This window comes from Spea bombifrons, chromosome 1 (genome assembly GCF_027358695.1).
Source record: "Spea bombifrons isolate aSpeBom1 chromosome 1, aSpeBom1.2.pri, whole genome shotgun sequence".
NCBI classification, from domain to species: Eukaryota; Metazoa; Chordata; class Amphibia; order Anura; family Pelobatidae; genus Spea; species Spea bombifrons.
This window is the reverse complement of record NC_071087.1, coordinates 10,830,933-10,858,928: the sequence shown is the minus strand read 5'-3', so window position 1 is coordinate 10,858,928 and position 27,996 is coordinate 10,830,933. Positions and strand designations below refer to the sequence as shown.

The following is a 27,996-nucleotide window of genomic DNA, read 5'->3' as shown; positions in this document are numbered from 1 at the left end:
AGGCACACAACAGCAGGGTCGCCTACTGACTACACAGGTATACCACAAACAAGTGGGACTTCCCCTTTAAAGACATTATACCGTATATACGGATATCTCCCGCCACCAAAAGCACAGGCTGCGCACATCATGGAAATCTACCTTCCCATTACCCACTCTGATGACTGCTTTATAAACCTTCCTAAACCCAAGCAGGAAGTGGCAAACACACTTCCTGTGCTCTGCCTACATTGTGTATCCTGGAGCAAGCAATGGGCTCCCTACTTAATGCGGTCTGTGTTAGTGTTTGCAGGACAGGGCTAGCCAGGGTGCCCCGACCCTTTCACAAGCCGTGCCTGTGAAAACATGCGTTTGACCAACGTATCATTAGACCTTGTGGTTGGGCCAGAAAAACAAGCTAAGGGTTCAAAAAGGCAATTGCCTCTCTGTTATGTGGCAGAGGGGCTACCATCACCCTGGACCTGTTGACCTAAGCCTAGTCGGTCTGGGCCAGTACACAGCGCTGTATTACCCAAGTAACATTGGCAAGTAGGGCTATCAAACAATAAAGCAGCGTCTCAAACATTAGCAGGTTTAATGCATCGCTTATGTAGCGTCCAACCTTAGTCTAATAAACACCCCGGACGTGTCACACCTGGGCATGTTGGTTTGCATTTCAAAATTCATTCAATTTTGTAGCGATTTTCATTAAATCAAAAGTAATTTTACACTTTTTTTTAACTATTATGTTTGTTAATTGTGGGTAACATGAATCCCTTCAGTGCAGGGACATCTGCATTCAGCCGTATGACATTTAAAAGGTTATTAATATATATTGAGTTATATAACATTGTACAGCGCTATGGAATACGATAGCAATATATAAAACACTAAATAATAATATAACACCATTATATTCAACAGCGCTGTACAATGGGGTAATATAAAAAAAATTTGAACGAACCGCTTGATTTGTAGCGTAAGAAGTATGGGGAATGGGGTTTTTAAATGTGTTGCTTGAACCATTGTAACAATATCGTATGCATTTAGAAGCAAAACAAAACAAATAGTAATTAGTCGATAAATAAGAGAAAGTGGTTGTAACACTGCCCCCGGCGGCCACAACCAGCACTGCAGCCTCCCCCAGACAGTGAATGTCTACTTAGTTCCCACGAGGTTCTTTGTTTATAATTTGCAAACCGGAACGAACTACTTAACAGCATGTTACAGGGGGTGATACTTGAAGGCCTCCGCCTTCATACGTGAATAAAAGCAATGTAGAGCTACAGTAACACCAGCTGTGCTGATATTTACACGCATTGGCACTATGTCCCGAGTGTCTTAACAGGAGTTTAAGAGCCGCTGATATTTCTTAAACCTCCCCCATCGGAATCCGTCGCATGGTATCGTCTGAATCTATAAAACGCCTTGCACAAAGTAGCAGTACCTCGTAAGTTCCCCAAGTAAGTGAGTAGTAGAGGCGTTTGGGGCTCTAGTGCAAACGGTTTAAGAACAGTATTATTTTTTTACGCCTTTTTTTTTTGTTTTGATGATTCTGCTTGTGATTCCTGTTCTTTAAGACTTTTGCTGCCAAAGTTCCTGGAGTGCATTTTGTTTTAAGATCTCGTTGTGGGACTTAAAGGCTACAGGTAATCCGATGTATTGATTTTACTGCTGGGAGGAATGCAGAGGTTGGGGCCCCAATGCAGGAATTGCAACTTTACACGATTTCTACAGGTTCTGGGGCCTGTGGGCTTTTGTTCCTATCCCACCAGGGTGTTAAATAATGATCATTGAGGTTCCTGAACCCCTTTGCACACCGATGGGACCCCCATTTAATCCTGATTCAATCATCTAGATAGAACAGTGGCTGTATCTACATGTGTGTACATTTATGTATATTTACCTGTGGGTATTTAGTACATTAAATCACACAAGTGTTATTATACACACATATGGGTGTGTGTGTATGTATATGTGTGTATATATATATATATATAGATATATATATATATATATATATATATATATATAAAACACACTCCTTTACTTTGGCGATATATGCTTAATTTTGTCCATGTTGTTAAATTATGTGGCTGATCAGCATTTTTTTACCTAAGACGGTAACACCCTTTTTTGTTTTATCAGATCACAAAAGTTTCCATTGATACTCTGCACCCGTGTAGAATGCTTGTTAAGGGCTGGAACAATGTTGCTTCCTGGGAATTAGGTGCCCTGGCTAGAGTTTCTCCGCCGTGTAACCCAACTCCAAGGCAGCTGCTCTTGTGCTCTGTTGTTGTAAAAAACCTCTTAAAAAAAAAAAAAAAAAAAAAAAAAAAAAGTTATTGTGAACCCCACGTCTAAGATTCTCCTACGGAATATTCGCCGGGTTATTGTATTAACTTTTATTCTTTCCTTTTATATTTGTTGGAAAAGAATTGATCCCTTTGGTGGGTTGGTTCCAATCCCTATCTCTCGCCTACATGCCTAGCAAAGGGTAAACAGCCATGCACTCTCCCAGTGAACAATGAACATGTGTTTTTAGCTAGGGCATAGTTGGAGGATAGCCAATCACGCTCATAATTCACCGTGTAGTTCCAGGGGTTTTAAAATACTTTAAGGCGTAAATTGAGAATTTGGGTGAAATCTCAAGCTGCGCGTTTATTGGATGTATAACTGCGAGAAAAGTTCTGCATGCAAACGTTATTTCACCGGTCCTCGTTTAATTTTGGGGTGCGTTGCGCTATATGCATGATTGCAAACAGGTGGAAGTGCGGTAAATTAAATATTTCATATTTTATGCCACGTTTTCGTTGTTCTGTATAATATGCCTTACCGTACAAAAGTTTGGGGTCACTTAGCTGGTTTTGTGTAAATCAAGGACATTTGTAGCTGTAACATAAAAGCAAAAGAGTGATGGGAGTGATAAAGGGCCGTTAGAACACAGGAGTGATGGGAGTGATAAAGGGCCATTGGAACACAGGAGTGATGGGAGTGATAAAGGGCCATTGGAACACAGGAGTGATGGGAGTGATAAAGGGCCGTTAGAACACAGGAGTGATGGGAGTGATAAAGGCCTCTGTATGCCTATGAAGAGATTCCATTAAAAATCAGCCATTTCCAGCTACAGTAGTCTTTTACCACATTAACCCCATCTGCGCTGGGTTTCTGATCCATTTCATGTTATTTTATTGTTCACAGTTTGCTTTTCTTTTAAAAACAAGGACAATTCTAAGTGACCCCAAACTTTTGAATGGCAGTGAACATATATACTGTAAAAATCTCATGTATAATATTTTGGGGCACTTAGAGACGAGGGTCTGCATGTTATAAGCCGGTTCAAAGTTTTCCTACAACTTTAGTTCTAAAACAAGTGATTTAATAATACAAGTGTCCGTAATACACCCCAAATTCTACCAGTAGACCACCCACGGCCAGATTTATTTAGTGTTTCTCCACAAAGACCTGCCGCCTTTGTAACTGGTCTTTCTGGCTAAACTGGTGGTTATAAGAGATTAAAAAAAATATAAGGCCCTTTATTTTAAAGCTGAGGTGGTATAGATCAGCCTCGTGCGCAACTTTTAATATTTTTTCTCATTACAAAAGTTTTAAAAAAACTATAATTTTGTGTGGGCAAATGGCCTTTTTCACCCAATTTTAGTTTTTTTCTTGATTTATTTTGAGGCCAACCCTTAAGTCCCAAAGTAATGTCTCCCACCAGATGTAGACGTGTTGTGGTCCCGTGGTTGCACCCCCAATCCTTGGTTTCCTTGGCCCCTGTAAGCTTTTCTAGGAGCTCTAAATCTTTCATACAGCACTCAGGCTGACTGATAGACTCCTGTTGCTTTATAGCCGCAGATCTGGCACGGAATTTCCTCCTCGTCTTTCCACCGTGTGGCGCTTTAATGCACTTCTGCTCGTATATTTATAGACAGGGATTTGAAAAAGGGACCGTGAGAAAGTTTCTGCGTAAGTCTGAAGTGCAGTATGTGGCGATGAATTCATATAAAAACTTCTTCTCTGTACTTGTGATAACTTTACAGAGAAGGATGGACTTGCGCGTTACAATCGCAGCTCAGTTATGCATATGGCCCATGTGTGTGTGAAATCCTATATGTATCACTTTTATGGAAATGTTTTATTTGATACAATATACCACTCCGTATTACTAACAATGTTTATGGAAGGAATTAGAAACAGTTTTGATACATAATATTATGTAAGACATAAAAGACTTTAATGAATTTATCATTATTACTATTTAATTTTATATGCGATTCCCTTGTCTTTTAATTTATTATGTGCAGGCAATAGTTAAGTGGTGTGTATGTGTGCGCGTGTGTATATATATGTGTATATATATATATATATATATATATATATATATATATGTGTTCTTCTCTTCTCGCCTCGCCAAGACATTCTCTTTGCTATATATTGCTCTTGTTTTTTTTTTGTAATGACATTTTTCTCTTTCTGTGCTTTTTTCCTTCTACTATTAACTAATGTTACAATTCATTCACTCCTGTGTGTCTCGTTCGTTTTATTAGTAATAAAGTTGTGCAAAGAGAAAAAAAAAAACGATAGCGTTTGCTGGCCAATGAGTGTATAGAGGGGCGGAGCTGCGGCATGGAAGTGTGTATGCAGGCATGCATGCCTAGTTCTTTTATTTGCTCAGTGCGGTGAGGTTGTGCCGGGAGCAGCCGGGAAGGCAGCGGTCTGCGTAGGTACACACATGTCATGATGTTGGGGGGGGCATGGGCTGCCATGCCATGCGTATCCCCCCAACCCTTCTTCTAGCATAGTCTCTGTCTGAACTATTTCATATTATTCCTAGAAAACTGTATCTGCTATTTAACCCACTTACACCCATCAGGGTGTCCCTTCTGGCATCCCAGCAGACAAGTGCTACGTGTATATATATATATATTTCTGTATGTGTATATATAATGTATATATTTTGTGTTCTGTACTAGGTTTTTGTTTACAAGACGCAGGTATGTTTCTTTTTTTATTTGCGTTTTTAATTAAATCTTTAACTGCTGGGGGAGGGGAGGGAGCTCATGCCTTCATTTACTTTCCCTCTGGCACTGAAGGGGTTTTCAGTTTGAATAACGAAGAGCCCCGGTGTCTCTTGCCCATACGTGTGGCTCCCGTTAAGCGTTTGCACAGCAGGTCGTGTGTAGGTGGTGTGCGTGCGGAGACTTCTGCCTTCTCACGGTCGCTCGGTCTTGGCTTTTTCTAGACGAGCTGTTTATTTCGTGGCGTGAGAACCAGAAATGAGCACTTTAAGGAGGAAAAAAAAAACTGAGGCCTACTTGGCTATGGAGAGCCAGGCTTTGGGCTTTTGGAGGGGGCCATAATTGTAAAATATATATATATATATATATATATATGTATATATATTTCTGTTGCTGAACTTTCATACTGTTTTTTATGCTAACCCTGCGATATGTATTTTTCATACGTGTCCCCTGTTACAGGAACCATGTGCGCACCATACTGTTAATCCTTTAGTTGCTGGAGTGGCTCATGGCACGTCCCTCTGCTAATGTAATATAATACGCAGGTCCAGGCGATGCCTTCTTGTTGCAGGCTTCCTATGTGCCATGGTGGAGGGCCCACTGTTGGGCCCGCTGCTTGTTTTCTTGCAAGGTTATGCTGGGATAGCCGTGATCTCACGAAATTGATAAAAGGCTGCGATTTGGGTTATTAATAGAACTCTTAGGAAGCTGAAGGCACTCCTGGGAAGCTTAGGGCTTGGGTGGTTGAGAGGTCTCTCTGGGTTCGAGATAAAGATAGGTATATAAGGTGGGGGTGGTGTGAATGTGCTTGCAGAGAGCGTAGGCCTCAGGTTCACAAGAAGCCTCCAGCTGGCTTACTCTGCTTCTCAGTGCTCACATTACCATGAGATTCTCTGAGCCGACAGACACATGCAGACGTTAACTCCCTGGTGGCTGTAGGGTGTTTTTTTTTTTTTTTTTTTTTTTGTTTTTTTTCTTCATACAATTAAAAAGGTTTTTATTTTTAATCTTGATTTTTTTTAAAGTTTTTTTTCTACAATAATTTTTATTTACTAAATTTCTTTTTAATTTTTTATTTCTAAAAATATATATGTATTTTTTTTTTTTTTTGTGGCTTGCAGGGTGATTGTGCATGTTGTGTATTCAGACAGGGAAACTAAGTAGCAAAATTAAACTCCTGGGAACAGGCTAAAGTTTTAACACAAACCAGAGTAAGCTGACAATGTTAAGGCAATGGGAACTGTTTATACTGGGAATACACGAGGCAGACTGCGGCGGAGAGTCTTCGTCTTAGCCATGTCGAGCCTGTCGCAAATACACTATGTTGGAGTGTGTATGCGCGGTTGTTTGACTGTAGGCTGATTGTTAACCTTTTGAAAACTGGGGGCATTTGGGTGGAGACAGAATGTTGTTCACCCTGCCAGATCTCAAAAGTTCAGCTAAACTAGGGTTTCCGGTTAAAAAAAAGTATGCAAACTTTGCATGTACAGCTGGGTTATAGGGAGGAGGAAGAGTATACATTTTTTTTATTTCCACTTATAATTTCCAGTAAGCAGGCTTTATTATAAACACATGGTTTTAATGAATAAAGTATTGGGTTGAAACACTTTTTTTTTTTTAAATAGGAAGTCATGTAAGTGCATTTTAGTAACTCTGGCCTGTCAATGGGCATGTGAATAATAACCCTGTATGGGAAATAAGCTGTGATTCATACAAAATAACGTTGCATTGTAGCAACTGTTGTTAAGTTGAATTACATTGTATGGATATGGCACAAAGTATTTCCTTGTAAGCGTCCTTGCCTCAATGTTAACATTGCAAAATACTCATTTGCTCATAATATTTTACTTAAAATATACATTTTAGGAACTTACAAGTTAAAACTTGAGATATATATATATATATAATTATATAAATATACATGACAATATGTGAGTTTTTCATGTAATTTTGCCACGAATACTTCCCGAAAAAGAAAAAAAATAAGTCTATTTTTTGCAAATATGTAAAGTATTTTACCTTAACCAGTTACTTTACTATTTTTTGCATAGAGAACGTAAGTTTTCTATGTATCATTTATGTAGCAGAACCGGCTTCTGACAATACGTTGTTCTGTAGTGCAGAAGTGCTTCAAACGTTACTTGAAAAAACAAACAAATTTGATCTTCAAAATGCATCCCGAGTCTGTGTCAAGGATTTTTTTTTTCCTGTTAGGCTGAAATGTTGGTAAAATGGCCCATAGCATGTTTAAATTCCCTCACTGTATTGGCCTCTACCACTTCTGCTGGGAGGCCGTTCCATTTATCACCAACCTTTCGGTAAAGTAAAACTTCCTTACATTACATCTAAGACTCCTTTGTGTCTTAGAACCTTGTAGTATTCTGTTACATAATCAGGTTTGTGAATCCATGGTGTCAGCATTTTTTTTGCGGACACCATGGACCTGCCCCCGAGGAGCGTAATGATTCCTGGTGCAGAGTTTTACTGCATTTAAAGGTCCGTGACTTTTCCCTTTGCGGCTAAACCATCTGTAAACCCCCCAATGGCATGGAGTTTGGTGTGTTTGGAGTCATTGGCCAAAGAATTTATGAAGGGGCTCCATAACTTATATTAGAATATCTATTGAGCCGAGTTAGTTAACGCCTTATAAATAAACGATTAGGGTTTTTTATCTTTGATTTTTAGGCTTTTATAGTTTTAGGCCCTAAACGACCCTCCAAAGGACATTCTTTTGTGATAAGAATGCTAATGATATTGGGCTGGGTGCTGGATTTTAACTAACGACGTCTGATTAAGGTCTGAGTCTCAACATCAGGTAAAATGGGTCGACTCGATGGGTCAGTTCTATGGTTGTATGTAAATTGATACACAATGGCACAAGATAAAGCGTTTTCTGGCAGCGTGTGTAGGGCTGCAGGGTGTTGAGTTGGGATCCAGGGGGTCTGGGGGGAAGGGGGGGCTGATTTTTGTGAACCAATTGCTCAGTGCAGCATGATGACCTTCAGCAGATCTCCGCATAATTACGCTTTGAGTAGCCAAGCGCTTTTGCCGTTAAGGAACAGATGTCTTCATTGATATGTTGAGTGACGGAAAACAGTTTTTTCGTTTTTAATATTTTTTTTATAATTATCATATTTGGCCCTTGTGATAAGCGCAGTTCATCTACGATAACAGAATGTTGACATTTAAAGCTGCATGCATAGAACCTGCGCGGGAGCCCTGGTACGAAGCATTCCGCCTACCCCCCCCCCGACAATAACAAGATGGCTGTAACATAAGATAAAAAGGCAAGGTTAAATTTTTAGGTACCCTCATCAAGGGCTTGGAAAATGGCCGGTGTCTGTAGGTAATGATAGGTATTTGAAGACACTTGTTTTTTTATGCCGGGGGTGCATTTTATAGATTTTTATTTCTTGTCGAAGTGTAGCTTTGGAGATAGTTTGACGTGGATGTGTTTATATCTGTGACACCCACCAGTGGGCTTCAGGGCATTGCGAGTGTGCGAGCAACCCAAAGAAAACCAGATCATCATATATCATCGTATATCAGTCTGTACGTTTACACGTGGAATGTATAGATCGGAATTCCTCCTCTGCTCTGAGCAAATCTGTCAGGCGGAGAGTAAAGTCCTGAAGCTGCTGTCCCATCTGTTCTGCAATCCTGCATTTACGTACGAAAGCATTACATTTTTTTTCAAGGGAATGCTTAATTGTCATGTGACTCAAACGTAGGTTCTTGTTGTAAGAGGTGGAAAAAGCCTCTAAATAGCTTTTTTTCCTTTTATACGATAAGCCTTCAGATGTAAAATAAAAGGCCATTTGATAGAACGTACATGCTGTCACATGCTTTACATTTTAAAGAATGCAGTCTAATAGAAAAGCAATTTTAAGCATTCCTCCCCCCTTATATTTTGCATTTTAAAGATATAGGTTATAAATGATGAAAAATAAATGAATAAATTAAACATGGACTGGGCCAGGACCCGCTCCGTGTTTAAAACACTAAGCGTTTAAATCACGTTCGTTATCTCACGTGAAATGCTGGTGTTTTTTAAAAAGAAATATATACTGTTTTTTTCCCGCAGCCACCGTTGTGCATGAAATAGTTAATATGCCCTTACTGGGGAAGCTGCTGCTTGAAGTTCATGCCTTTCCATTCATTTATTTACTTTGTGGCCTACATTTAGGTTGCGATTATTACCCTGCGCTCTCTCGCATTATTGCATAATTCATTTCATGACGCGTTAACTGATGTTTGAGTCATTTTTAGAAATTGTCAAAACACGTTCCCCCTTCTGGGAAGCTCGCTCTGTGTATAGTCTTGTGAAAGAACCGCATATGTTTGTGTGTTCAAAATAAGATACATTGAAACTTTTTTTTTTAAGATTTGGGGGCAGATAAATTAAGCGATTCCAAGTTTTATTAACCGGAAACCCGTATTTATTCACCACATGACAAATTGTGATTTCATGTACATGCTTTGTAAGTATTTTTTCTTGGACAGAATGAGTATATTAGAAGTTTTGAACGTGGCTTGACTGTGTTCTTTAAGTGAGCTCGGAGTTGGAGAGAAACAGGAAGTGAGGTGTGCTCAAGGAAATTGCTTCCCCCTAAGCTTGCTATAAAATGGAAACTTTGTAAGCCGACGTGCAGTAACTTCACATTTCACCGTTTCAACGCAGGAGCGGTACCCTCACCTATAGCACTGAGATATAGGTTAGCAGGAGGGTTAGTTAGTGCACTATACTGTAACACTAATAGGATCCCATGCATACCTCGGATAATGTATATAAAATTTGAAGGGACCCCTTACTTTGTATACAGGTGTTGTCATACCCCATTAGTCCAGTTTTTCAGTGGCCTTTGCTCTTCCATCACATTTAATCATGGATCTGTTTATAATACAATCTAACTCTCCAGCTGTTCAGAAGCTTCCTCTATGCTTCGCCTGCCTTTGGCTTCCTGAGAGCTTCAACTTGTTGTTCCTTGGTATATCATTTTGTTTTATTACACACCACGACCACAGCAGTGTAGGAGTTGAACGTCTATCCTTGTGCTTGCAAATTGCTTGTGCAGAGGGTGACTTTTCTTTCTGGAAGTGTTCCTGTATGACACTGGGCTCCTGCATGCCCATGTCTTCTCGGTGCCTGGCAAGCTCCTTGTTGCGTGCTGGAATCCGTTGGCCGCCTGTGAACCATTAAACAGGCAGCCCTGGCTGGTTTTAACTTGGGTAAACCAGAGTCTCTCCTCCAGTCCTTAAAATACCCCTGTTGGTGCATGTTTTTTTTTTAGTGAGCAGAAGAGGGTCAATCAGGTGTGAAAACATGAGCTCCGTGGGGTTCCGGGACTCGATATTTTACCATATCTTCTGGCATATCGGTAGACCTGACGGAAAGCTATTCTTCTACGGCTTTGGTGACTTTTTTTCATGAGTCTCTTATTTATTCATGGAGTCACCGGAGTCCTTTTGCTTGAAGGTGGGTCAGGAAACCCTATCCTTCTACGTTGCAGTGTGCACACACCGTGATTGTACATGTTTAATGAGAGCGTGAAAGAACTGTACAGATTAGAACCAGCATGTATTCTATGGAGCCTTCAGATCTTATTTTAATGGATACCAATGCGGTGATTCATATTTCATGATGCTTCTGACTCTTCTAGCACCGTAGTGGTGAGGAGCATAACACTATGGTCGTCGCTCCCAAGCTCTAGGTATCAACCATGGACCTTTGGTAGTGTACAAAACCCTTATATACAAGTAGTTTTTTTATCATGGAATCTTCACAACCACCATGGCAGAAATTGATACATAAATAGTGTTACAAGGCAGAGTTCCCCGCCGTCACTTGGCTTATACTGATGAAGCGGTCTGGTGGAATCCATTTTGTTAAAGGTAGAAATTAAGAAAATTGAGTTGGTTTTAGTGGTACTCTTCTGTCCCCCCCCGCTATCTTGTTTGGTAGACATTGATATCTTCTACAATGTAAGGTATAAATGTGTAGTAGGGACATCAAGGTGTTGGAGGAATGCGTGAAAATCTTGTGAAATTCTGCCTACCGATTACATCACGGTCTCAAATCAGAATGTTGGCAGCTATGGTTTGAGAAGTTGGTCTGTGGTGTAGTATATGAACTGGGTATTGGGTGTGAAGCGTGGAATGATCTTGCTCATTCTCTTCCTCAATGTATCCTGGACTGTACTTGTCAAGAAAACCACTTGCTGCCAGTAACTGGGATTAATGGGAATCCATAAGGTGTGGCCCTAAGTGTCGTGTTGTAAGGATATATTCTTGTTTCTTACTGGATGGTGGAGACCGATAAACCTCCGCCATGGTGACCGACTTTTGATACAAGAGAAAAAAAAAAACGGAGTATCTTTTGACCCAACCAAAAATACCTAGATTTTTCAAACCATTTTTCTTGCAATGAGATTATATAAATATGACATCATGTGATAAACACATGACACCGACTTGAAAGATTTGGTTATCTTCACAATCAGATGTTCTTTTCACTTATACTGATTAACTCCGAGCAGCGCTGGGTTTCGTGGTGACCGATACATCGCTGTGCGAAGGGGTTCTTTGAGGAATGCGACGTGGACCTTGGCTTGTGAGATGAAAGAATCCGTTATTCTGGTTCCTTACAGTTTACGTCAACGATTCCCTCCACGAGGTTCATGGTCAACTCTCTATTAGAGGATCCGCTAACAAGAACGACTTAATCTGAATTAGAATGGTCCATCCTGAACTTGTTGGTGGCCACCTCTTCTTGGAACCGTGATTACGGAATTGTGTAGTAAAAAAGGGGAAGTTCTAATATCTTTATAAAAAGATAGGATTTGTATAATAAGGAAAGTGACCCGTAAAGAATTCTTTAAAGAGATCACAGTTAAAATTGGGTGTTTAAATATTTAGCCCTGGTTTGGTATTGAGCAGTCAGAACATGCCGGAGAAAAGAACACCTTATGCTGTGTGTACGGGGCAGATAAAGTGGAGAGCGCACCTCGTTTGACTCTTTGTTTGTGAGCAGTGTGTTTATACGCGGGAACACGCACAGATTAGCACCATGTTCGCAGCTGATTTGTTATCTCTGCCTCTTTTGTCGGGAGCTCTTATTTGTCATGTGACGCGAAAGCAGATGCTGATAGGTTGCCATAGGAACGGAAAATAACTCGATATGCTGCCGTATGATTGTTTTGTCCGAGTGGGAGAGCACCTTGGTTTTTGGCTTTCCCAGCATGATCAGAGGCATTTCAATGAAAAGTTAATGAAGCTACTTGTTTCTAGCCCGTCTAGTTCCAGCCCATCCAGCCTGTCCATTTTTCCTGCTGTAAAGCCATATTCACATGTATGTTTAAATTCCCTCTCTGTATTAACATATACCACTTCTGCTGGGAAGCTCTTCCATGTATGTACCACTCTTTCAGTAAAGTAGCCTGCTATACCAGACTTCCCCCATGATATAGTGGAAAGTAACACCCAAATATTTTAAAGGAGAATTTAATTACAAATTAAACTTGACTATTTTCAGGTTGCTTCGGTTATAAGCCAGTGTTTCTTTCTCTGATGTTATTGCTTGGGTGTGCTTATCTAACGCCACAGTCCGGCTCTCACACCCACCACGCGTGACACGTGTATACGAGGTATAGCCTACCATCATATAACACGGGAAAATACATATATTAATCCATTATATATTATATAATCCATTATATTTACATATGGTCTTTTATTCTGCAGTGTTTTATCAAATGGACTATATATAGATATAGATATAGATATAGATATATATATATAGATATATATTTGTATTAAAGATGTACATCCATATTAAAAATAAACGCGCCAACATATTTGGCACCCAGTTTTTACCGCAGTTGTCACTTTTCGGCTGAGAATATGCAGATACATTTTTTTTGTCAATTTTTTTTCTTTAGTCCATTTAAAATCCCCCCCCCATAGAATTCACATTTAGAGGCGGCAGCTGCGTTATATTAATAGATATCTTGCAGCCATGCCCCAGGGCTCTAAAACCGCGTTTCAAGCAGATTCCATCTTGTCTTGAGCGGAGTTCGGTATTCCATCGGTTTATGCGCCGTGGCACCTGTGGACAGGTAACGGCTCCTGGCAAACACAGGCCATTTATTTATGTCACCTGGCATGCTGATTCCGGTAACTAATGTCATGACCGGTTTCTGGACTTTGAGGAAACATCACAGTACAAAGTACCAAAGGCTTCACTTTTGTTTCCATAAAGCCGAGCTTTTACAAGAAACCATAAAGATCGCCTCGTCAGAGAAATGAATTCCCCCACCAACGCGTGTTGGCGTCCAATAATATGGTCTGTTACTGGACTGATGCCCTTACCGAGCTTATGTAGCAATCCATTTCTTGAAAAGTTGGGTGGGAAATACTTGTGTTACACTAGATGCTTGAAATCTTAACTATTGTAAAAAGGCTTTAATTGAACGTTAAGGGAGCAGCGCCAAGTTCTGCATTGTAAGGTTTGATTAACATAGCTTTGTCATGGTGCAACCTGATCTTTTGTTGGAATTATCTCATTTTGTTCCAATAAACTTCCTTTATCTGGAGTCCTGGAGGCCGCCATTGTTGTCTTGTGATAGTTGCATACCTGGGAAGATCCAAGTTCCTCTTGGAGCCCTGTGGGTTGGCGGTTTTGGGTGATGTTGGTGTGTTAGCCCCACACGCTGAAGGATTGAACGTGGTGAGTGGGGTGTGATTCTCGGCTGTGACCTGGAGACTCCCCATGTATGGGTTCTGAGGGCGACCTTCCCTGCTCACACACCACACCACGATGATTCCTTATGGCAATGCTAATGAAGTCCCTTCCTACAAAGACTTTCACTTTTCAGACTGGGTGATTAAGACTGAGCTATTCCAGTTGTATGATAAGCAGTCGGGGTGTTTGTCTAGTGGATGGGCTGAGATGCCAGAAAAGGAACACATGCAAAAGACTAATAAACAGCTGCCTGAAAATAATATATTATGCAAAGACTACAACAGGAAAAACCACGCACCATTTTGGGAAAATGTATAGTTCAAAATTGCCATAAAAGCACCCACAAAACAAGCGAAGCAGATGTTACATTGTTTGGTAGGTTCCAAGTGGCTTTGTTAGGCAAGCAGTAGCATTGACTGGAAGGTCCCCGGTGTCTGTAGCGTCTGCATATAATTCATGCTTTCGTTTCCCGTGAAGCACGTAGCGTTATGATTATCGAATAGCACCTGCCATAAACGGGCCGTTGTAAACTTTATTCAGGCGATTGCAGATCTGAGGCACAAGACAAATATTGTTTGTGACGTTGCTTAGATATAGAGTTTGTGTGGGTGTGGAGGATTTCATTGTTCGCGATGGCTTTATCTGTTTATCACACCCCATGTACGATGCCCTCAAACCAACGCTTCCGTTATCATGCGCTGCTGTGTGTTTTCCTTGGGCGGATACGCCAGGATTTATGTTTAGAACGCTTAGCTGTCTAGGCGTGAAACTTGGGGTCATTTCTATCAGAAAAGGACACATTTTAAGTGCGTTGTTTATCCTGACTCCTGAAATGTGCAAAATAAATCCACAGCAGTATTGTCAATAGGTGACCAGTTTGAAGACATTCAGCTATACATGGGGCATATTGGTGAAGCCAATGTATAGATCAAAAGATAAAAGGTTTAAACCTTGGATTACGATGATCATTCGCGACCACAATTTCTGCTTACGTATAGAATAACCCTGTCCTGAGCGTAGGGTGACAGCTTCCTATTCATGAGAAGTAGGTTAACTTTCAGTCTCGTTGCTGCAGCCTTCTTTCGTAACGTAGTTAATTACGGTTTTCCGTGTGACCGAGTTTGTGATTATCTCCTGGGCTCCATCGATAGACATTTCCTTAGCGTGGCTTTACTGTGCTATAAAAGATAAGATGTGTTCCTTCGCGTGAGGCTGAATATCTCGCTGTAGACAAGCCAGCGTATCTGCTGAAAGCCAAGGTGACCTGAGAACGTTCTCCATAACAAGGTGACGGTGTATTCAGAGATACTTTTTCTGAGGGGCCGTTGGCCGTGTTAAGTAGAATACAATCTTGGTTTGCGTGGGGTTTCCCAGCCGAGTCTTTATTGAAGGCCATGGCGACCTTGAACATGAAATCTAGTAGAAGCCTTGGGAGTATCGACGTGGCAGAGCTCACGGGTCCATAATGGAACCAAATTACCTAAACTTGGTTTGCTTCGGAGCACCTAACCAAGTCCCTAAAGCACCCCACTAATACCACCAAATATTATGCTCTAGTAACCATGGGAACATCTAGAAGAACCCAATTGAGGTGATAAGTCTTCTCTTGAGTCAGTCTCTACATAAATATCTACTAACAAACTTCTAAAGATTTCTGTTGGACTCCATTCAGAGAGACAGGTTTGGGGGTTCCTTTAAAGATGTATGCTTTTATTTAAATCTCCCAATGTGAAAGCATCTACCAATTATAACTTAATACATTTTCACTTTCAACCAACATGTAGCCCATTAACAATGCCGGTGAAGATAAAATCACTTGACGGAACGTATTCACTGTGTAAAGTGTGGCTTTTTGTTCAGTAGCATCTGATGTTTTTTGACATCGTGGTTTCGCCAGCTTTTTCGCCCTTTCTTAAATGTCACAGTTGAAAGTATAACCTTTTGATAAATGTGTTACTGTAAGTACCGAGTAACAATTTGCTTACAGCAAGAGCCCTTGAAAGCAGGTTTTAACAGTTTCAGGCTTCTTAAGAAAGGGCCGTGTCGCAACTTTCGGCTACATGTTGCATGCTCTGCTGTGCCTCGGTTTGCAAAGGAAGGGTGGGGAAGCTGGAGATTCCTTTCTTTACTTTGTTAAACATGTTGCACGTTGAGCCTTTGAAAACACCTTTATTGAAAATCACATGTTTTCCTATCATATTTGATAAAATAAAAGTTCGTTTGATCTGCCCCATGCATGGTTAAAAATGATGTCCGTTTTTAGTTGGAGAAAACCAAGACCTGACTTTTATTCCTTTGAGGCCAGTGACTGCCTTCGTGTTTAATCTCTCGCTCATTCTTTCCGTGCCGTCTGTGTGCCGCTTGCCCTTAATGTATAACTTAATCATTTTGAGTATGGATTTGTTAACGCAGCCAGCCTCGCCTGACCTCGTCTTATTGCTATTCCAACCGGCTGCTGAACACAATTAACGTATTGTCCTTTAATGACTTCACATATTTAAGAGATATACCGTACGTGTGTGTACATTCCGAGCGGCCCCATATGACCAGGATAAGGGCGATTATTATTTTTTTCTTTCCTGTAGGGGCATGAAAGATGTTTGCCCTTTATGTGACACTTGCCTTGTCTAAGATCCTAAGAACCCTCACACGGATTGTTGATCAGACCTGCAACGTCGTCCTCGAGTACGAAGCTGCAGCGCTTGTTGGCCTCTCTGTAAAGGGTCGTTTCAACTGTTTTTGGTTTCTTTTGTATAAAAACAATGGAGCCCCCTGGGCTATGAACGTCCCATCGGGACCACAGAAAGATGTTATTTCCTTAACGATAAACCGATGGTCTCTTAAGCACGGACATACTACATACTTTACTTGGAGTCTGGTTTCCATATTGTCATATTAATGGAATCTTGAAGTGTTTAACTGCCAGATTTTTGTTTGTGTAAAGCCAGTTGTGCTATTTGTAAATTCCCCCCCATCCAGAACTTTTTCATCATTGCAAGGAAATGCGCTGCATTCTTCCCGGTCCTTTGGCGCACGTTGCGTTGGCTTGGTGGAACTTTCAACGATCGCTAGCAGCCATGTGTTGGCTTCAAAGGGCCCACATGGATACCAAGAAGCCATATGGGCCCTCTAAGATGAACTGTGGCTCCCTCTGGAACCAGGAGGCTCTTAAAGAATGATATTGGTGTACATCACATGTACAAGCCATGTCATTGTAAGGAAGCCCTAAATGTAGAACGTTTCTAAGTCGGCTATATGCTCCGTTGGGTAATGCAAAGTAGATGTCCGCTCCGCTTTGTGTGCACGGAACACGCTAGCAGAATAATGCTAGAACATTCCCTTTAAAGGCAATAAGACACATTATCTGTGCGCTGCTTTCGACATCTGTAGCGCGAAGGCTTCCTGTAGCGTCCCACAGCCTTGGCTTCTAATATAAGCTCGCGGCGGCACAGAAGCGCTTCCTGTTTTACGATGTGATAACCACTTTGCCGCGTTCTATGTGCCAGTCTGATCTTAGTCTAATCGAGGACTGTTTTTTTTTTTGTTGTTGCTTTTGCAGATGAGAACAATGAATTGCAATCCCGAAAAGTATTAAGTACCTCGTAACCGCGGCAAGGATGTTTCACTCCACCAGCAATTGAAATGGATAAACAGTATTGAACCCCCCCCTTCCCAAAAAAAAGAAGGATCAATGCTTATTGGATTGCAACGCAGAGAAGGTGCAACTACCATGGTAACACTAATAACAGAGAAACTGCAAAATCAGAGCTTGGATGATCTGTCCTGCAAAACCTATAATATTAATCTGGTACGTAACACCGGCACTCGTCCCTGTAAAGCGACAGGGCTCGTGACCAGTTATTGCAATTGGGGTAACACATGGTCTGATTTCTAGCTTATAGAGTTCTAAAGGGTTAATGTTTACCATGAAGGCTGTTTTTGTGAAAGCGCCCCCCCTCTGTTATTGATCTCTGTTCTAGATGTTCTAGGTGTTAGGAACCATGGTACAGAGATTACCTAGGGGCACCTAGAAGTACAGCCCTGGACAAAATAAGGGGAAAGATCTATAAAATCTTTCACCCCATTAACCCTGACCTAAGGCTAGCCAAATCGATAATGCGAAGGTGGTTTCCTTTATCGTACGCTTTAAGATTTGCATAACTCATTTGCATAACTTTGCATAATTTATGTAGAGCTGATTTCCAGAATCAGAAGGTTTAGCTTTAAAACGTTCGATCTGCAATTATGAGAGCTTTTATTGGACACAATCAAAACCTGAGTTGAAAGGTTTCCAAGATCTGTTAAATCTATAAATGCAAATTTAACCTGGAAACTGTTTTACCGTCCTCCTTTTGTGAAAAAAGTTGAATCGGAAGCTAATTATAATGCTGAATGTTGCCGTTTCAGGGTCAGTGCGTTCCAGTTTGAATATAAATATAACACTTTGGCAGGCAAGTTCCCAAACATGGATGAAAGCGCCATCTTTTATGGATTGTGATGGTCCTATCAGAACACGGCAGCGTCACGTTGGCCGTACATGTTTTATTGATTTAAAATGGCTGTAAAAAAAAAAAAAAAACAGAATAAAAATAAAGTTCTGACAACTCACAGCAACCCTAATAGTTTGGCTTATCTGCCAGCTACACCCTTTCACATAGACCGAGCATATTGCTCTATAAAAGTCACAAGCAACAAGGCTGTGTGGAGCTATGAATATTTTGGAAACGCTTTTAAACTAGGAATATATAAGTTTAAAAGTACAGACGCTTTAAATAAATGTAATGATTACCGTGCTTTCAAACATATACTGTCAAGGAAAATAACAACCATAAAAAAAAAAAAAAAAAAATGTAAATAAGGGTTTTTACTGGCATTGCAGTCCTGGCCCGTATCCAAACTAACCTGTATAAAAGCATTCGTGTCCTCTTCTTCCCCTGTAATTTCTGAGTGTTGCAAGAGTCGAGACCTGCGCTGGCTGCTCATATGCACTCTGCTTATCAGTGTTTATTGAGAACCTTTTAATCTCTGATACCTGGGAATAATTTGCTAACTAGTGCGTTACAGCTGGCTTCTGCAAACACCTAGCAAACAAAGAAGCCAGCGGTGCAAAGTAGGGTACATATTCATCCATAAACAGGACCTCCAGGCAACTCAAGTACTTTCCAGGGTCTCTTGGATAGGGGTAGGGGGGTTGTTGCCTCCACACTGTTGGGGGCGCACACGAGTTCCGTGCCTATGCTGTCTGTGTTTGGGGCAGCAAATGGACTTCTGAGAACCATCCTCGTCGATCCGTCTTCTGAACCTCGAGTTAATAACCGGTCAATAAAAGCAGCGTGTCTTGAGAGGACCAGCGTCACTTGTGTTTTGCCTGCTCAAGGACTTTGTCTGCGATAAGACGAGTACATGCTTATTTTTCTTCTAATGCTGCACGAGAAGGTCAGACTGAGCCACGCTCTACAATGTCCAGAACAAATGACGGAACATGTTGTCTTTGAGAGCTTGCGTCGGGCAGATGATTCCAAGACAATAGGCAACTTCCTTGAGGAAACATCCAGATGTTCTAGGAATCCCTAAGCCTCAACAGGCGTAGCAAAACAATCGCGTCTCTGCTGTCAAACATTTTAAAGGCTCTGACTTGACCTTCCTGGTGGTAATATAGAAACAACTATGCTTATGCTTGTATTTTTTGGCACCGTGTTTCAGATACTGGAATCATACATGTAATATATATTGATATAATATCAGCAACTCATCTTATCTCCGCTCTGGACTGCTGGCTGGGCATCATGAGTTTGGGAGCCTAAACATGTATTGGAGATAAAAGTCAAACCATGGCACTTCTTGCATAGTCCAGCTGAACACTCAAAGGATTTAAATGTCTCCCAGGGCTTTTGCATGGTGATTCCTGCACGCCAGAGAGAAGCGTGCGTGGTACACTTTAACCATTCAGAATGGCGTCAACGAGCAATGGCTTATCAACCTCTCGCCCAGATCCCTGCACGAGAGAGACCCAGCAGAAGCGCAATTGTGCCCTCAATGGAAGGAGCAGTCATTCTTCTCTATTTGGAACAGCGTATGCAAAAATGTAACCATCTACCAATTAATTGGCCACGCTGCTTTAATTAGTACCATTATATACGAAGCGTAATCTGTTTACAGGTGGGGTGGAGGAGAAAATCAGAAATAAACAAGGAAACAAAACCAACACTACAGCTGCTTGGAATAATCATTGAACGCCTGTCCTTGTCCTCCTTACCGAACTTAAGAAGGCCTGAAATCTTAGGATCTTGACTTCCCAACATTTTTGCTATAAATTGCCCTAATTCCACAACTCAACCAAGACTTCTGACTTATCCCTGATTTTTTTTTATTTTATTTAATGCTAATGGATTATCTACTGAAGAAGAAAAACATCTCTGAAGTTCTATTCCTGCAAGACTTCTATAAATACAAGCTTATTCCATGGAAGTGCAGAGAGCCAGTGTACCATCAGACGTTTCCTGGCCCAGCAGAGTATGTCAGACGTCAACATGAGCTCGCAAACTTCCTCCCTGATTGTTTTATGAAATAAGTAATTTCTTCCGTGCTTTAAATAAGAATTTATTTTTATAAAACATTAATATTTCAGTTTTCAGAATTAGAAACATCCTTGACCCTCACAGGCCCCTCTGTTACGTTTCTCTTAGAGAGAAATAAAAAAATCTCAACAGAACTTTAGAAATAAGGGCTTATTCATGGATTATTTTTTTGGCCCATTTAGTTGATATTACCGTGATTCCTTCCACATATAAGATCAAGTCAAGAGGGTCTAAGGATCCTGTAACAGTGTTGGGGCTGGAATAGTCTCCTTAACGCTCGCAATTTCCTTTTCAAGTGAGGATATTTGTTTTTTTTTAATCATTATAACTTCCTCTTGTTAAACCTTTCCTTCATTGTTCTGTTCGGTCCACCGTTAACAGTAAACGCTGAAGTTTTGTCTATGAAGAAGCATGAGAAGGTGGCATGGAGTTGTCTAGGTGCTGGTTAAAAGAAAAGAACAAAAATAACACAAAAAAAGACTAGAGACGAATAATAAATGTGTATTTAACTGGTCCTTATGGACCGGTGAGCCCTATCGGTGATGGTCTTGTGCTTCATTTTAGGACAAGAGCACCTAAGGTCTTCATCATTCAGAAATATATTTCTATCCTTGCTTCATAAATGCATAAAACTTGACCGAAACCCAATGAAAAGCTTGAAAAATCACAGTGCGAAAGAACACAACTTATTTTTTTGTCTCTAGATGCAACGTGTGGTTTTGATCTTCATGATGACTACACCTTGTGAAGCCGAGATGCTATGCAAATCTTTTTAACAGGAAGCGGTGGCCCGACTTGTTTTGTGTTCATTTTTTTTTTAGCCAGATTTATTCATATCTGTCATGACATGCTTGATGCAGTTATATAAAAAAGGGCAAAGAAAAAACAAAACTCAAACATAAAATATAATTCTCTTTATGTCGTTCGGTGAGGTAGGACTGGTGGCTTTAAGCCATAGGAGGGTCCTTTTTATGGAGTACGTCTTCTGCTCGACAGGGACAACCTTAAAAGCCAAACTGGTTCCGCCCTTAGGATAACAGTTGATATTAGTCTTCTCCCCCCGCTAAGGTCTTTGTCCTACCGGTGTGCGGCGTTCCCAGCTCTCTGGTTAGAGGGGGTTATCCAGAGGACTTTAAGGCTGTCGGTGGAGCCTTCCCCTTTCCCTTAACAGCTCTGAGATAGGGGAACCATAGTTATATATATGCATGTTATTGTGGTATTACCGCTTGACATGGATTTAATCTATCTATCCCACAGGTCTCCCATTGGGACCCTTATTTTACACGGACTGCAAACGTTTCTCTAGAACAGATTTAATGTTCTACCGGCACATGTCATGATGCCATGCTCTGAATGTTGGAGTGGTTTTGGCCGTTTTAGGTTGCGTCCTCTGGAACCTCTTAGCCTAGGGCAAAACTTTTGTAGAAAGTTGTCCATGACCGGGTCAAGGTTGTCTTTACTGGCACGGCTAAGGCTCAGTTCCCTCATCTGGCATTTTGTTGTGATCTTACTTGCCCAACTTGGCCCTTTCTCAGTTCTACAGGTGGACATGTCCCCAATGTGTTCGGCTTGGTCCCCAACTACACGATAAGTTGCTGAACAGGATGAAAGTACTCTTTGCCTTCAATCCCTTTTTGATGCTTGTGGGAAGCCTCCAAGAGGGCAGTAAAAGTGGCTGAGGCTTCTCCATCTGCGTTTTTAAAATTCTCTTTTAAACAATGCATTGTTTGCAGTCGGTTTAACCCTTTCCTTTTTTGCATTAGAGCATGTTAGAATAAACAAGTTAAGCTTACCCCAAGTGAAGTTTTTTTTCCCCTCTCTTCTAATCAAGAGAAATGAAAATTGTTTTTAAGGATGTTTACGTTCCACGGGAGAAAAAAAATATAATTGGAAAGGAAGCCCTTGAACAATGGTATCTTTTTTGGCGAAGTGAAAAATAAATCGAGCTCCAAGAAGCATTTTGCCGAGGAAGATTAATAAAAGTCACTAATAGAGATGTTGCAAACCGTGTTTTCTATCGTTCCAGTTCTGTAAGAGCACCGTCGGTTGCAAATTTGACCATGAATTTAATTTTGTTTACATGAATTTGACCATGAATTTAATTTGTTAAAGTACATTAAAAGCACAATGTGTGTAGAGTACTAAACTGTTGTGTAACTTGCATTAGACCGCACTTATTCCCCCATCAAACGTTCTGTTCGTTAATATGTAATGTTGCTTATGTATCCAAGTAACGATTGTCTTTGGTTTCCTTCAAAACCATGCAAGACGGGGTCTCTGCAGCATTGAATGACATTATCCAGGTGCATTCCAGATTCCATCTGTAAAAAAATAAATAAAATCAAATAAAAGTAGAAAAGTGTGTGATCGGTGTATTTCACACCATGTGCTGTTGTATGGTGTTGAAATTTTTTTTTCTCTGGTTAATTTCAGCACTCATCTGAGAAGCTGAACAAAAGTGGCAGCTTGTTCCCTTACGAAATCAATGGTAAGTATTTTTTGTGTGAAACCTTAGATTTGATCTTTCCATTTTTTTTGCCCCCCCCCCCTCTTAGAAGAAAGCCAAGGTGTTTGGCTAATGGAGTCGAAAGCTTTTTCATTTGCAAATCAGATGCAGCGGAAAGAAGTCTTTCAAAGTGGCTTCAGAACCTGCTAGATTCAGCTGGTCTTCTGACAGTACCTGGGGATCAGTAGCCAGCGCCTGTTGTGTGTGTGTGTGTGTGGATTTTTCTAAGCCGCTTTGCATAAAAATGCCTTGTTTGAGTGGCCGGAGGCTACAGAAGGTCCATTCCTTCCTGCTCCCACGTAATTGTTAGTAGTCTTGATGGTTCCAAAACGGAGTTCTCTACTAAACTCAATCTGGCTTTGTGTTTTTGGGAAAGATTATGAGAATGATGTTTCTATACATAGGACGTAAGGCAACCAGTGGACTAGCCACCAATATTAGATGCAATATCAACCTTTATAGATGACGCTGTGATTACCCGTCTACAGATGCACTTTTTAATCCTTTGTCTTTTTCTCCCCTCTTTCTATCTTTTGCAGAAGATGAGTCCCCCTGGAAAGTCATCAACAGGAATTATCCAATCAGGAATGAGCTGAACAAAAATGTCATTTTCCCGTTTTCCATGTGCCCCTTTAGTTCGGGCACGACCGGCAGTTTTAATCTACAGTGGCAGAACGAGTCCTCGAGTATAGTATCTGGGTGGATAAGTGAACTTAATCTCAATGACAACTTCGGGCAGCCTTTAGCACCACCCACCAAACGACATTGCAGGTCATTGTCTGAGCCGGATGAACTGTCCCGCTGCCGGTCACCCTGGAAACCCGGCGGATCCAAAGTTTGGACTCCCGTGTCAAAGAGACGATGCAACAGTGGTGGCAGTGCCACGTTGCAACGCTGCAACAGCCATGGTAATGCCACCCTTCAAAGAAGCACAAGCACCAGCCTGCCACAAAATGCCTTGTCCCTTAACAACAACATATTTTCAATCTCCACAAATGACACGTCCTCTGTCCCAAGGCCATCTTCTGCCAGCAGCGGCTTCGCGGATAGCGGGGAAGGCAACACGGGTTCCAACATCTGCGTTACCTCTGGAGGACCTTGTGATTTCTACCCAAGGAGGCGCCTTTCCCTCTCCCAGGAGCACATCAAAGAGAACGGAGACCTTTTGCCTTCGGCCAACAGCACACCCACCTCAACCCCGGAGCTTAGCAGACGTCAGGGCTTGCTGAGATGCCGTTCCCAGCCTTGTGTGCTCAACGAAAGAAAAACCAGACTAAAGCGCCGACGCGATGAAGACGTCCGATGGAACAGGCCTTCCTTAGATTTTTTTAAAATGACACGGGTAAGTCTTCGCGGCAAACATTTAATACCTGTAATATAGAACGGCTGATTCAAATGTGTTTTAAATTGGGCCATATTCTGTCCAAGAAGGACACTTGGGGCTTTTAGGGGTAATATAATTTTTTGTGGTAGTCGTATGGATACCTTTCCAGCGCAGCACTTCACCTGTTTATATATGGTGAGGTTGAATTGATCATAGATTTAATACGGCTCTGCTGTCCGGTTTGGGCTTGACTATTATCCACGCCGATTACGCCAATAGGGCGTCAAGTCTGCTTTACCCAACGTAAGTAGGGAATGCCGTCGCTTACCAAGGTGGTTACCAAGCAAGCATGCCCTATGACAGACTACTTTATTCATGGACTCAAGTAAACAACCCGTTTCGTTGTGACCGTCTGCAGAATCCAGCCAAGATGTTCTTGGCCCGAGGGCAAAGAAGGGTTGATTACTTAGTCGTCTTGGTTCCTGTGCAGTGATGTGGGTTCTTTAATATGAGATGTTTTGGGCTGTTATCACCTCACAAGGCGTGGTGCGGAATTAGGTTCTCACAATGATTGTCGGAGTGTTTTTCTTAGAGGAAGTGAAATGTAATCCAGTTAGAAAGCAGAGCTTCGACCACCAGGCAGTAGACTACCAGAAACTAACCAGATTCTTAGATCCTTATGCATTTAGGGTCCAAAGAAGTTCTTAAACTTGAGTCAGGATCAAGCATACTCATCGGTAACACACGAGAGCAACCTTTCATCTTCTCCTGCGTAGCGCAAATCTCATGCTTGCACACAGGTTGCCTTCCACGGTTACAGAAGACGTTTCTGGCGTCTTCTAATGTAAAGCATCTATAAGCGCTGACCTTGCGTTGTCCTTTGGATGTGTTGAAGGTCCCAACCCATGTAACTTCTCAACAGACCCCCCAAAACCCCAAAAACCTTGGGAGACCTTGGGAGAGAAGTTTGAATGTTGGTATAATTATGACGTTTGCTCAGAATGAAGATCCGAAAATTATTGCAGTCTAGCTGCCCCTCACCATTCATTGCGGCATGGGCGTCTTGGGTCTGGCATGCCCGTGGCCGGGTGAGCATGGAACGGCTTGTAGCAGAGCAGTTTCTTGACCCATGCAGTAACCCATGTGTCGCGTAGAGTTCAGTATTTCTCAGAGCCTCGCCATGTCTGCGTTTTTCTTAATACTCGTGCTTTTAACCTCGTTTGCTGCCGCTGACCGATGCAACTTGTGTTCCGGCGATTCATCGCAAGCAGAGGAAAATGTGAGGGTACGAGCCGGCCCTCGCCACCTGTACCCGAAGAATTGAAATGTCAGCCAAGGTGCAGATAGAGTTTCGTCTCGGGCAGACAAACACGAGCTCGTGAATGAAAGCCTTCATACTTTCCAGCCAGTCGTTCAGCGAAATACTGCTGGCTAATTTTTAAGACAGCTGTTTGACCTTGTAGGAAAATTCGTAGCCCCCTTTTGGGATTTGCCCCATTATCTAACAATTCTGGCTCAGCCCTCCCTTTAGTGCGTGCCGACCCTGTAATAAGCCATTATTCCGCTTTCTCTGCTGCAACACAGGATGATCAGACTTGTCGGCTCCTTCCGCCATGACGGTTTCAGTGTCTGTGTCTTAGGATATTTGGAAACTGCTTCCCCGCGTCTGATAAATCCAGAAGTCCCAGTAAAGCCTGTATTGTTTCCACGTCTAGCACCTCATTAGCCCCTCGTCCTTTATTACTAGCCTGGGCCGCTTGATTTATGGTCAATCGGATGGGTTAGTGCCCAATGTAGACAGTACCTTTTTAAATAATAAAGTTTTTAAATTTCTGCCCAAAACGCAAAAAATAAATTGCCTTTTTTGTGTCTTGTGGATCTTATCTGTACGAATAACTTAATATTGCTCCATATGGTTACAATTTTAAATAGGGATAATTAAAGCAGCAGTGCATCTACACCCTTAGTAAATAAACATACTTCCCAACAGTTCTGGTTTTTGCAGGCTAGTCCTGATTTTTAGACAGTCTCTGGTAACTGCTACACTTTTGCCAGCAGATGAGGTGAATAGGCCAGTTGGGTAGATTCTCTGATCTCCTCTCGCCATCCCATTACTATGGGACGCGCTTATTCAGCCTCCTTTTATGTTGCTGCGAGATCTCAGGAAGTTTGGCCCAAGGGGACTCTCATGGCAAAGGCAGGGCTGATGGGAACTATGTACAAATTGTTTTTTTTATTCTTTTTTTCCAGTAGTAGTAGCTTAAATCTGAAAATATGGCTCATCTGCAATAGAAACTTATTAAGCAACAATAAGATGTAGAAGTCTTCTGCTGTTCAGCGGTTGGTGAGTCACTTCCCCAGCTACTGAGCTGAAGTTTCTAAACGACAGCGCCCGTGTCTATATATATATATATATATATATATCTATATCTGAGAAATAACTATTTTAAATACACTGTTGGACACCCCCCCCACATGGCATATTTAGTGCTGAAATGGCTCAGACCCCCTGTGATTTCAAAGCTCCCTGTCCCTTGAAAATTGGGACTTTCACACAAACTGCAGGACTGTTGGGTTGGAGAAAAAGCCAAAATGTCATCTCGCAGCGGTGTAACCTCTCTGAATCCGACCGCTTGCAAACCCCCAGGGCTAAACGGCACGCATTTCAGTTAAAACCCGCTCCTTGATGCTACATTGCAGCCTCTCCGAGGTCGTTAAAGTGTTTAGTAAACTCGAAGTAACACGCAAAGCTCTATTTTAAGGGAGGCTTAAAAGCTTCCTTCAGCATATGTTTGCGTGTTGGGGTGGATAGTAACGTGAGCCACATTCTCACCTTTTATACATTAACGGATATTTAAACCACATTGGCTTCTGGCGGCATGTAGTAACTGAAGTCCACGTGGGGTGGAGAACTGAACCCAATAACCAAAGCTTCATTTTTCACTTATGCAAAATGCAAACATAGAAAAAAACATATATATATCTTTTTTTAAAACTTTTTTAAAATATATATATATATTTTTTAAAAGCTTTTTTTTAAAAAAAAATTATATATATATATTTAAAAAAACTTAAATTTATATATATATATATATATATATATATATAAATTTTATTTAAGTTTTTTAAAATATATATATATATATATATAATTTTTTTTTATTTTTAATTTTTTTTAAATAAAGCTTTATTTAATTCCGTTTTGGGTCCTACTCAGTTGGAAACCTAAGATGGCTGCCCTTATGGTGTACACATTAGGTGGGTTCCCATTACCATGTATACTGCACGTTAGCATAGATGAATTCCATTACAATAAGGTCTAGCGAGCGAATTCTACGATTTGGGAAAAATTGGCCCATCCGGTAATATTCTGTTGATTCAGTATTTTGAGGATATGGCCGGTATCCGAAGTGCGAGGACTCTAGCACATTTCTCAGATTCTATGGAAATTATGTAGATGCTGCTTTAGGAATATGTTGGGCTGGATTAATGCAAAATTTGCTAAAGTGAAAAAAAGCCTGTTTTCCACATAAAAAGCCCTAATTAGATCATACTGTTTGTAAAATTCCACGTCGGAATAATCCTATTTTTAATGCCCGCTTATTGGATTATTTAATTTTAGCAGCGGCAAGTGTATTCATGAATTTGGACTGTTTTTTGACTAGCAACTCCAGTAACCCTCAGCCAGAGAGGGCTGTAAATCGCTGACTGTAGTGGGAATGATGCGGTCAGGGTTAGAAGACCTGACTTTGCTGTCCAGTGGTAGTATATAATTATAAAGGAAATGCCGTAATGCTCGCTTGTGACCCACGCCATATGCTTCCTTCTCGTTTCTCTTTTTCCTT

General features: G+C 41.2%; 1 protein-coding gene across 2 annotated transcripts in view; it reads left to right on the top strand.

The window, feature by feature from the left end:
• Nucleotides 1-1,501: 1,501 nt before the first annotated feature.
• FAM53A (family with sequence similarity 53 member A) overlaps nt 1,502-27,996 on the top strand; it is a 37,202-nt gene continuing 10,707 nt past the window's right edge. The window contains exons 1-4 of one of the 2 annotated variants that reach the window (XM_053458179.1): nt 1,502-1,628; nt 17,303-17,551; nt 22,755-22,809; nt 23,367-24,169. In XM_053458179.1, coding sequence (XP_053314154.1) covers nt 17,435-17,551; nt 22,755-22,809; nt 23,367-24,169 — 975 coding nt within the window. In that variant the 5' untranslated portion in view covers nt 1,502-1,628; nt 17,303-17,434. Of the gene's footprint in view, nt 1,629-16,968; nt 17,552-22,754; nt 22,810-23,366; nt 24,170-27,996 lie in introns of those variants that run through there. The other variant, XM_053458180.1, reaches the window with a different exon arrangement.